The sequence below is a fragment of the Indicator indicator genome, chromosome 16 (assembly GCF_027791375.1).
Source record: "Indicator indicator isolate 239-I01 chromosome 16, UM_Iind_1.1, whole genome shotgun sequence".
Classification (NCBI taxonomy): Eukaryota; Metazoa; Chordata; class Aves; order Piciformes; family Indicatoridae; genus Indicator; species Indicator indicator.
In genome coordinates this window covers 7,474,172-7,486,347 of record NC_072025.1, presented here as the reverse complement: position 1 = coordinate 7,486,347, position 12,176 = coordinate 7,474,172, and the positions used below count along the sequence as shown (strand labels likewise).

Below are 12,176 nucleotides of genomic sequence, written 5' to 3'. Positions count from 1 at the left end.
AGCTACCACAGTTACATTGACATGATTGGGGGGATGATTACTAACACCGAATTAAAATTGTGAAGAAACCAAGGTGGGAAAAAGCAATGGCTAAATATGTTTGGTGGAAAGCTTTGGAAGTACAAGAACAGAAAAGCAATTGAAAAATGCTAAGGAAAAAAAGAATGTTTCAGAAGATACAGCACTTGACTGGAGATAAAAAACCATGTCTAGCCAGTACTAGACTCTAGGTTCTGTTTATAGGAGGCAAAGACTTCCTGCCCATACCTGACATTTCCAGTGTTGATTAGGCACAGCAGGAAGCTGTACTTGCCACTGAAGTACAGACTATTCTTTCAGGCTTCTCCTTGAACTAGCAAAGTTAAAAATGTGCTAGTTTGGTTTTAGCCAATCCAAGACACACATTCTTCATTAAGTTCTGCATTTGGCTTTTAAATTACACAGAAAGCTAGATGGGCACCTTTTAAATGCAAATAAGCAAGCCACCAGAGGAAGCACAAAAATAATACAACTATATTTAAAACCAATGATACAAAAGTTATCTTGGGAAAAATAATATCATAGGATTTTAAGTCAAAGAACTGTAACTGCTAAAACAGCACAGGTATCAAAGTAGTCCAATAAGAGATGCTGTTGTTCAAACTAAGAACGTAAATTCACCACTCAGTTTATGAATCCTCTTAATATTACAAAGAGGTTACTGACATTTGTACTGCTCAAACAGACCTATTTTGTTCAGTTCAATCAAAGGCAACAATCTAAGACGTCAAGGAAATTAATAGCCTTAAGAAGGTTCAAAAAGTCATATTTAACATTTTTTTTTTTAACATTAAGCCCTCCATTATTTAGCAAATTGCAAAATAATTTAGCTTGCACTTCTTCAGTCAATCAGTTGCTGTTGTATTACTTATTTAACATGTATTACTTATTACTAATGGCAAACAGGTTTAATTGTGACATAAAGCATCTTTTCAGAATTGATTTGGATATATCACTTTTGATAACGAAATAGAGTGACAAGAACCTGGAACATAAGACATGAACAAGAAGTAGTATTTCCCAACACACTACCTGCTTTCGTCAGGAAATACATAAGCAGCACTGCCATTGATTTGACAGGGCTCATTATCTTTATCTTGGTTCAAAGATGCCACAAGAGCTATTTGATTCTGCTGTATCTCCCACTGACGAGCAATGTTACAAATTGTCAACCGTTTCTTCTCCTGAAACAAGATCAAAAAAATTAGAAGTTATGACAGGACAGCATCAACATAATTGCTTGTTCTGTAAGAAATGTGCTGATTAATTAAAAGATTTTAAATATTTTAAGTTGAAGAAATTATAGTACGGGTTGGCGGTTACGCATTAAAATCAATTAATCATTCTAGGCCTATTTTGCCTAACTGCCTGCAAACAATCATCTGAAAATCTGCAACAACAGAAACCAGAAAAAAAAATCCAAAACTTCTGAAAGAATTAAGGTAAACTATTTAGGTTCGATAACCACAGAAGTCTCATTTTTGAAGGTCTAGAGCTGCTTGTAATACTCCCCAAACCCGGTTAAACTGCTTGTGCTTCACGCTGGTAGAGACCCTACCACTAAAGCAAAGACAGTTACACAACTGCTTTCAGTCTGTGTGGGGAGAAAAAGAAGTTATCTTCTGAAAAAGGAAACAGTTGATTTTATAAAAACAAAATGAAAATATCTTTGTGATAGACACAAGGATACAAGATCTACAACAGATCCAAGTTACAATAATTTGTGTATATATATTACACGATATACATTCTTGTCAATAAACCAGTATTTCAAGTCTTAACTACTTGTATAGTCACACAAACAATGTCAATCTATTTCAAATTCAACCTACCCAAAGAGTTACTATGTTACCTAGCTAGAGAACACCAAGCACCCAACATTCACAGACTTCAGTGATGACTGGGGTCCATGTCACAGGAGACAAGGGAAGTTGAAATAGCCAGCATTTTCTTCCAATCACACTGAGAAAATGCTGTTTGTTCTTGTGGGCAGGAGGCTCCTCATAACTTCACCTACCATACAGCTTCACTGCTTTGTTAGCCCTTCTTTGCAGACTGATGCATTGCTACAGAGCTTGAAAAACTTGCAAGAATTAATTTTACAAAAAGCAAAGTTTGCAAGCACGAAGATTCTGCTAGGAGTAACTATTTCTTGTTCCAGTAAATATTAAGTTCAGCTTCTGTTGGAAAGCAATTACATTCTCTGTATGTTTCAAAATGTATGTCATATTTTCCTAGAGGGCTGATTTACAAAATAGGTGGGGAAAAGTGACATGAAGAGACTCCACTGTTAGGATACAAAGTATCAGCAAGGAAAAAAGACAACACACCATTACCGAAATTAACTTTTTGGATACAGTGAATACAGGAAAAGAGCAAAAAATATTAGGCTGGTGTAATGGGTTAATGCAAGGGTTAACCTGTCCACTCCCCCAACAGAGAAGTGAGGGAAAAGTAACACACAAAAACTTGGGGTTGAGATAAAGACAAAAGGTAAGAGTTTACCGAATAAATGTGATAACATAAATGCACAATTACTTTAGCTAATAATCTAATAATACAATGCATGATTACGTTAGCTTAGCCTATTTGCAAAAGCAGCACAGCCAAACACAGGAAAAAAAAAATTCAGCATAAAAGAAAACCAGCAGCTACCCCACTCCCACTTGTCTCACTGACATCCCTGTGGAAAAAGAGCCAACACCCAAAAAACAACTCTGGAACCCAGATGCAGCAACAGGAAGAGGAAGCCTCCCATGTTACAATCTGAACTTCAAGCCCCATAATACTTTGCTCCAGTCAGCACTTTTGAAGCTGGCATGAGGCAGGATGGTATGAATAGCAGCAGACTAAAACTTGGCCTGTGAGATGGAGATTATTGCTGTGAACTGGTTTACAGTAAAAGCTTGGAACAGCCATAGAAGATACCTTAAGCAAGGCCTGTTTATGGCTTTCACGCTTCCTTTCTTCCTCTTTCCTTGCTGCAATAGATGCCATACGCCTTTCTTCTTCCTGGAAGAAAAAAGAAAGAACAAATTTCATAGAAGAAGTAATTCTGAGAAATTACTAGTATATTTTAATGATTATATTTGAAATTCAAATTTTAAAGGAATTTTAGGATTTATAACATTTTAGTATTTTAAAATATTATTTAAAACAATAAAAATGGTAATAATAAATAAATAGATAGCCACTCAGGTGCAAATACTGAAGATAAAGCTATTTAAAACTAGTACTTGTAAAGGTCTTCGGAAAAGTATAAAGCATATGGGGAGTAGGACAGTGAAAAAGAACATTTTACCATGTAACAGTGCATAGCAGTGCATTGTACCTTTGTAGCAGTTTTTGCAATTTTGTAAGAAAAGAGAGTAGTTGAGCTACATTCTATTTGTGGTCAAATCAATCTAAGATTTATTATGAGGTGTTTACAGGGGTGTCCTGGTTTGGAGCTGGACAGATCCTCTACTGCCCTCAGAGGGACAAAAGAATGACACTCACACAAATGGACTGGAGTGTGATGGAAAGTTTAAATGGAAAAGCAATTGGTGAAACTACAAAAACTACAAATCATAGTGGCAAAGAATCCCAAAGCATACAGAGTCCCTTTTATAACACCCAACACTACCCTTCTCCCCACCTGAGGGTATACCCAAAACTCCAGGGCTCTTTCTTCCCCCTGCACTGCTAGGCTAGTCTCAGGCTGGCCAGGTCTGAGACTGCACCCCCTGCTTCTCCTGCTGGCATTAGGCCTAAGAGGCCTTGAGATACTCCCCCACCGAGAGCATCTCCCATGGGAGCAGAGAGGGAAGAAAGAGGAAGAAAATGACTTTGCAGATGAATTTATAGAGTGCAGGATTTATGGCTAGAAATACGCTGTTTCCTGTGTCCACTTTATTGGGTTTGACACTCAGAATACCGGAACTTATGTGGCAGTAACAGGAGGCACCCAGCCTAAACTGCCACAAGGTGCTTGGTTTTTTTTTTTCTCTCCAATCAGCAAAAGTACTCAGGAAGAGTATTTACAAAGTTCATTATAGTATATTATTTCTCATCAGTATTATTAACTATTCAAGAAGTTTCAAGAAAGCCATTGATTTCTACAAAAATGAAAGTCACGTAAGTGAGGATGCTTAAATTTTCCTGGCACAGCAATTTAATGGTGCAATGCACTCAATATTAGGTTCTATGTGAGAAGTCTAAACATTCTCACAGCACAGTATTTTTAGAACGTTATTTTTCCAAGTAACAAAAGAAATGTTCATTATGAAGTGAAAAGGGTAAAGTCCTTCCAGCACAAATATTTGGGAAGCCTACTTTAACTTATTTTGATTTACTTCACATGTCATATAGCTGTTTCTCTTGAAGTATCTTACCAGAATATACAGAAAATGTTTTGATTTCCCTCAAAATAGAAAGCTCCTGTCCTAACTTTTTCACTTTCACTTTGCAAAAAGTTTCACATTAAGAAAACTAATAAACAAAAACGAACAGAAAACATCATCAAACATGAAGACATATTGATATGTCAGAGTTTCTATATAAATAAAACATGCTATGTTCAGAGCATTGTAAGAGCCCCTAAGCACATGGCTGAATGCCTACTAGAAGATAGAATAAATGTGAACTTCAAACTCAGCATTACTCTTACATTTTAAAGAAAATAATTTCCAAGACATCAGAAGTTAGGTTCACATAGCATTATCTGTAAACAGACCCCTAAAACCCACTAACATACCATGGATTTTGACATCAATATGGAAGGTGACTAAACAACAAACTTCCTAAGTGGTCCTCCAAGATTTTAACCTGACATGTATATATTAAGCAGGTGGAATACCTTAATGCAGAGTAAGGCTTTGGACACAGTAAACTATTATAACAGAACTGTAGGTGAGAATTCCCCTGGAACATTAATTAGAAAGACTAATTTACATTTTTTTTTTTTTTCCCAGAAAGCAAGTTGGGGCCTTTTGAAGGTGAAATGTTTGGCTACTGGACTCTTCAGTTCTTCCTAAGCAGTATCACCAAGGAGCTGGTGCCATGGAATTACAGAATAATGCAGGTTAGAAGACACTGAAGAGGTCACTAGTTCATGTTAAGGGACCATCAACAATAAGCAATACCACACACAGCTACAGGTGGTCTTTGAGATCCCGCTACCACATACCACACAATGAAACCCAGTACCTAAATGGGAGGCTTCAGGTTGAGGCTGTGAAAATCATTAAATAAGCCCCATGCAGTAAATGCCACAAATATGAATGTATAATTAATACTGCAAAATAAAAATGTACTGTTCCTCAAGACTCAGACTAAAGAGCTAGAAACATGACTCATGACAGCTGTTTATCCCAATGATGTGTTACAGTGTACTGAGTTTGTGTTTACTCAAACCCTGAGGTCTTAAAAAGATAAACACTAGCAAACTATACTAGTGATATCTTTCTATAGAAAGTGGGTTAGAGCTGGTGTGGGTTTAATTTTTTAATTAAATCTCTTCATTTGACCTTGCATTTATGTTTTTTAACTTGACTTCCTAAGGAAATAAGCTTTTTACAATGTAAGTGTCTTAATCTTCTCTAATGACTTTTGAACGCACTCGACATTAAATAACTTTAAGCACGCTTAGATGTCCTAAATCAAGGGTTTGTTTTTTTTTTTTTTTGGCTAGAAGGTTGATTATATAAAATTGGTATGTAGAAAGAAGAGAAATGTAAACTAGTTTTCCCACCCTGTCAGAGGGAGCAGAAATTATCCATTTTATTTGGCAGAAGACAGCTGGCCAGTCATCACAGACTCAGCTCCAAACTATCTGAGGTATTGTTATGTTTCACACTGGAGAACACAGAATTAAAGAACAAAATTACACTAATGTGTAGGAAATTATCTCTCATTAATTTTATTTCTTTCAAAACAACTTGTGTGCTTTTTCAAGCTTTAAGGCAAAGATCCACAAAGTTCCCTAAATCAGTTTTCTCTCAGGTTCCAAAACCAGCTCTTCTTACTCTGAGACCTTCCATCTCAAAGTCTTCCCTTAATTCAGTCCAAATGTCTCCCAGGCACAAGGGTCTACCACCCTCATTCAAGTCATTCCAAGATACAAAGAATGAAACTAACTAGTGAAAATTATATTCTAACAAGAATCTTATTGCCTGAATAAGACTTTCCAGATCATGAGATTCTTAATAACAGACATTTAAAAAAATACTATTTTCTTTCAAAATAAATTATCTCAGCCTAAAAATACATATCCTAGTTTTACTCAGTATTAATACTAAGGCAGAATGATAGAGAAAACATCTGAATAAAGATCAAGGGCCCAATCTACTTTTTATGGAAATCAAATCCACATGCATTTCTTGACTAATGTTATACAACACAAGCAGTCAGTCTTGAAAGACACAACATTCTTCCCGAGTTCCACAAAAAAAAGGCAGAAAACCTACAAAGTTCAAAAACTGTTCACTTCATCACCTCTTTTAGCTACAGCTCTATTCAAATTCTTTTTACCTCCCTTTTCCTTTGTTCCCCCCTCATTATTCTGCTTTTATTGTCCATAACTTTGTTTGGTCTTTAAAGTAAGCCTTGCTGGACAAGGGGGAATGCTTTTCAAAGCCAGATCATTACAAAAGGATATGGATGTACTCTTGTATATTGAAATATCCTCCCTTTATTAGTTCTTCACTTCCCATCTATAAACTTACTAAATGGCTAAGAAGCCACCTTCAACACGCATCAAAAAAAGACCAAAAAAAAAAAGGGAGGAATATATTTCCTCGAGAACCAGAAATCTCACCTTCTGCGATGAGATTTTGAGGATGCAGGTTTCTTCGTGTGTTACACTATCAGTGTGACGCAACAGCAGCTAGAGAGCACAAGAAGACTAAGGCCCATGAAAGCTCTTGCTACCCTTCTGAAACCTTCCCGCTCTAACACAAGCGGCTCTGCAGCGTTGCCATGCTGATAGCTCCCCCTGCTGCTACAGCTACATCAGTTCTTTGCAGCTCTTAACACCACAGATAGTCCTGGCCAAACCATTAACTGTCTTTCAAGTAACACCCAGGAAGACCTGTGAAGGATCCTAAAGAGAACCCAGTGGAATGCACGTATTCTTTCTCACAATTGCTTTACTATTACTCCAGCAAGTTCTTTTCAGCCAACAATACCATTTCAGTCACAGGAGAACAGGGAATGTATTATTTCATGTCCACAGTATATCAATCTTAAAATTCTACAAATGATTTTAAGATATAATTACAACAAACAAAAGAATGTCCTGGAATACATACTTATGCCTTCAAGGCATAAATACCCTCAACTCAGTACACTTCAAATACATAAAAATTCACCTCACACTTGCAGAAGACAGACTACTTTTTGTTCTATACACCACAAGTATGATTTTACAGAAGAATAAAGTAAGAATGTAAGAATGTTTCCAAAAGAAATATAGCCAAGGAAAATTACTTTCTTAAGTGATATTTGACAATGAGATCTCTCAATTTCTTACTATTACTTTAGTATATTTTCATAAGATCAGATTTAAGAGAGATTACAATCTACAGGAATGACTGTACAGGTTCCTGAAACATCTTCATTTCAAGTGGAGAGAAAAAAAAACCAAAACAAACAACACCAAAATTACAATCCTTCCTGGGGAAACAAACAAACAAAACCCACACACACACAACCCCCCCCAACCAAAAAAAAAAAAAACCCAAACAAAAACCAAACCCACAAAAAAACCACAACCCAACAACAACAAAAAACCCTCAACAAATCACAAACAGAACTAAAACCAGAACACTTCAGCGGTAATGGAATTGATAACAAATTCTGTCCTGGAAAAAGCAGTAGAACCTACTTCCTAATCAGCAGAGAAATGTCTAAGAAAATAATTAAAGCCAAACACAGCTCTTACTTTCAGGATCCAAAACCACAGAAAACCTCAATGAAAAGAAGCAAGGTTTTAACATGAAAAATATGCAGCTTGGCTTCCAATTTGGGAACCACGGCACATTTTAAAAATAGATTAATAAAAAATTAAATATATATATATAGAGAGAAAGAGACATGTGTATATAAACGTATGTATTTAGCAAGCTCTGTTGAGAAAGTGTATTTAAAATGACAAGTAGCAAGTGTTTCTGGTTAAGGAATTTCTCAATAAGGAGTGCATATACATTTGATTCATATTTTGTGTGTCTGCAGAAAGTATCTGCAAACTGTTACAAGAGACTGGAGTGTGGGGGGGAGGAAGTCAGGTCACAGCTAATCTGACAGAGGTCCACTTTTTCAAGTTCAAACTACAAAATAAATTCAAAAAGTTCCAACACCCAGAAAAGCAACTCTTATTATTTGTTAACCAAAGTAAATGCTACATAAGCAACCTGAGCCTGATTTGCATTTTGATTTCATGTAAGCTTATTTCACTGAGCCACATTTATCCATCTAAGTTGTGAGGGAAAGGTGAAACTGTTACAGTTACTGGTTAATACAGGTGACAGTAATCTGTCCATCGCTACAGTAATTCAACCTCCTCCCCACTCTTTAAGCCTTTAGACTGATCTATCCAAGTTTGAGAAAGTAAAAGATTTCCACTGACTTGATATCTTAAATAAAAAATACAAACTAGATGGGTTTTCAGATGAAAATCATCTTCTAGTGTGGATGAGTGTTTAAAGTTTCACAGTGTGACTAACCTCTGGGTCCATGCCTCAGTGGTTTAAGAGTTCAAATCCTGCATTCAAAAATGCCTTAGGAATGAGATAACACCTAAGAAAACACCAACCCCCTCCTGCATCAGAGTTTAAAAGTTGTCACAGTATGATGCAGTCCCTTGAATAAAGGCAAATCTGTCTCAACTTAAGCAATATTAGAACAACTACAATGCAAAAATACTTTATTCCAAGTGCAGAGTATTGGATTTTCATGGCAGCTATGATTCTGAATAGTTTCCTAAGGCAGAGGCAGTTACCACCAGACCTCTGCTCTGAGCTTCCTTTTCTCTAGAGAATCCTATAGGAAAGGCCTGGCACTGAAGAGCAGAGATTCCTGAAAACCAGTGCAAATAAAGTTTTAAAGTCTCTTACAAGCTTTTGAAAATATTCTCCAGATTTTATGGTTTCTTGAAATACTTTTCTTGTCCCAGTGAAGCCAGCAAGCAACAGAAAACTTAAAAGCATAAATAGCAATTGTGTAAGACTAATTTCTCAAGCACAGCAGCTTCTTTTACTTCTTTACAAGACAAAGCAACAAAAGTTCAAAATGGTTTGGATGTTCTTCAAAGTAACAAGCAAAAAGAATTGTAGAATTCTAGAATTATGTATTTGTTCTTGCTCTTGTACAAAGGTCTAGAATTATGTATTTGTTAACTTGCTCTTGTAAAAAGGTCATGCTTAAACATTGCTTTTGAATAGACACAGGAAAACTAGCATGGCTATTCCTGTATTAAAAGATAAAATAGCTGTTTTGATTGCCTTCCCTCCTCTACCTTAGCATATCTTCTATAACCACACACACAGAATCACAGAATATTAGGGGTTGGAAGGGACCTTGAAAGAGGTCCTGCCAAAGCACGATCAGCTAGGGCAGGTCACACAAGAACGCATCCAGGTTTTGAATGTCTCCAGTGAAGAAGACTCCACAGCCTCTGCAGGCAGCCCATCACAGTGCTGTCCCCTTCACAGTGAAAATGTTTTTCCTTATGTTCAAATGGAACTTCCTATGCTCCAGCTTGCACCTGTCACCCCTTGTCCTACCATTGGATATCACTGAGAAGAGCCCATATTTATAAACATGAATGAGGTCACCCTTCATTCTCCTCTTCTCCAAGCTAAAGACACCCAGCTCCCTCAGCCTTTCCCCATAAGGGAGATGTTCCACTCCCTTAATCATCTTTGTGGCTCTGTGTTGGACTCTTGCAAGCAGTTCCCTGAGATCCTTCTTGAATTGAGGGGCCCAGAACTAGACACAATATTCCAGTTGTGGCCTCACCAGGCCAGAGCAGAGGTGGGGAGGAAGAACCTCTCTTAACCTACTCACCACACCCCTTCTAATACACCCAGAGGACACCATTGGCCCTTCTTGCCCCCAAGGGCACATTGCTGTACATTCTATGAAACTTTAATTAGTTCACATTTTCATCTGAAATACAATTACAACTTTTTTGAACATAAAACACCAGTTCAGTACAGTGTTCCTTCCCTCAGTTTTGCTACAGTTTTATTGTTACATGAAAATTGCCACTGTTTTTTAAAACAATGAAATAATAGAGTTCTGAAATAGTTTTCATCCTTTCAGAGACTTCACTGGAGATATTTTCTTTAAAGGGGTATCATTATCTTTTCAACCTTATCAACAAGTTTTATCCAACAGTTGACCAGTGAGATCATTTGTGGGAATGTGAGTCTTAGTTTCTTCAAGAAGAAGACTTAGTTGTCTGCAAGTCCTCTCTTCCTTATAGTGGTTACTTAAACTTGTGCAGCAGGAACAGAAATTAATGCAGAGAGTAGGTCAAATACAGAAAGGACAAATATAGACAGACACACAGAAACAGTGTGATCACCAGGCCTACTTCCTTAGGGAAACAGTTTAAAGAAGCCAACAGGATTGTTAGAAGAAGACACCAGTAAGACCCATTTTAGGGTAAAAAGACTATTCATTTGAAATAAATATGCTCTTCCTTAACAGCCATACAGCTAACCAGTAGACTGTGTTGAGACAGTTCTAACCAAAATCTTTGGAAATTCTGTCATGTCCCATGGCAACAGATCACACAGTATTTACTAATGAAGCATTTTTAAATAAATATGCTAAAATGAGGTTAGGAAAAAAAAAAATCACAGCCTTACAAAACATTGAACGAAAGAAGAAAGGTTAAAGTTTTAGATATTTTAATGTCTGTACATTCAATTCCTTACTAAATTAAGAAAAAATTATGGTCTGATTAATCTACATACATACAGTGAAAATCCTACAATTTACTTCTGAATTTAAGGATTAATTAAGTTTGATGAAAACAGAAATTTCTTACTGTGATTCTCTTCATATCTAGCTGTCGGAGCTGCATCATATGATGGAGAACAGTGTGTTTGTACCATGTCTCCTGAGCTATTGGATTGCCATCAAGGGTGATATCTGACAAAGATGAGGAATCAGCAAGGCACAGAATATCCTCAAAACTGTAACCAAAAAAGTTTAACAAATTTTAATGTCTTAGAGCAGGAATAATTTTGAGATGGAAGATTTTATTTCTTAAGGAAAGAACATTAATATGTACCTATATTTAAAAAAAAAAACCAACCACCCATCAATATTACAACAAGAAAGATCAAGGGCTGCTGCTGTTAAGCATTTTAATCTCTTCAAATATAGGTAAAGAGAGATGTAGAATAAGGAGAACTTGTTAACTATGTGAGTATAGTTTCACCTAAAAGAAACCCTAAAGTAGGATACATACCAAGTTACACTCAAAAAGTAATGCCATCAAAGTCAGCAGGAAAACCCAGAGAAATAGAAGAAAAAGGCAACCACAAATACCACAGAATGATGCTGGGTGTTTATGACATCGTTAAATACTGGAAGAAAAACAATTACAAAAGCATCATATCTTCAATAACAGATCGGTCTATTGGCCTGAGGAGTTCAGTCTACAAGCACTGACAAGTTAGCTTTTTAGCTATTATTTCATTTGGTTCCCTGACAAAAGTAAGTGGCTTGTGTAATGCCTATTTAGAGATGTACAGTTTGTATCACGTTCCTTTCATTGAAGCTGGAATGTGAAAAGACTCAAAGACACTACTTTTAAAACACTTCGGAACACTCACAGAAGTAAACAACTCCCAAAAGGCTTTTAAGAAATTGATTACAGTGTATAAAAGTACAACTGTACACCCATCCTTATGCACTTTGGTCTTCAAAAGTTGAGGCTGTGTTACAAAATTATGTAAGTTCAAGCAGAAATGAAATAATTTAACTTGGTACTTTCAAGAATGAAAATTACAAAATAATCAATGATGACAACAATAAAAATGGGAAATCACTTTGCTGGAGAAGCAAATACTTAATGACATTCTGAAATACGAAACTGTTTCTGAAGTGTTAGATAAGAAACTACTGCCATTTAAAAAAAATAT

General features: G+C 36.3%; 1 protein-coding gene across 2 annotated transcripts in view; it reads right to left on the bottom strand.

Moving 5' to 3' along the window:
* LRRC49 (leucine rich repeat containing 49) overlaps window positions 1-12,176 on the bottom strand; it is a 43,697-nt gene that overhangs the window by 10,385 nt on the left and 21,136 nt on the right. For both annotated transcript variants that reach the window (XM_054387961.1, XM_054387962.1), the window contains 3 exons: window positions 11,075-11,222; window positions 2,968-3,051; window positions 1,072-1,223 (listed from right to left, as the gene is read on the bottom strand). In XM_054387961.1, the coding sequence (XP_054243936.1) occupies window positions 1,072-1,223; window positions 2,968-3,051; window positions 11,075-11,222 (384 nt within the window). The remainder of the gene's footprint in view (window positions 1-1,071; window positions 1,224-2,967; window positions 3,052-11,074; window positions 11,223-12,176) is intronic.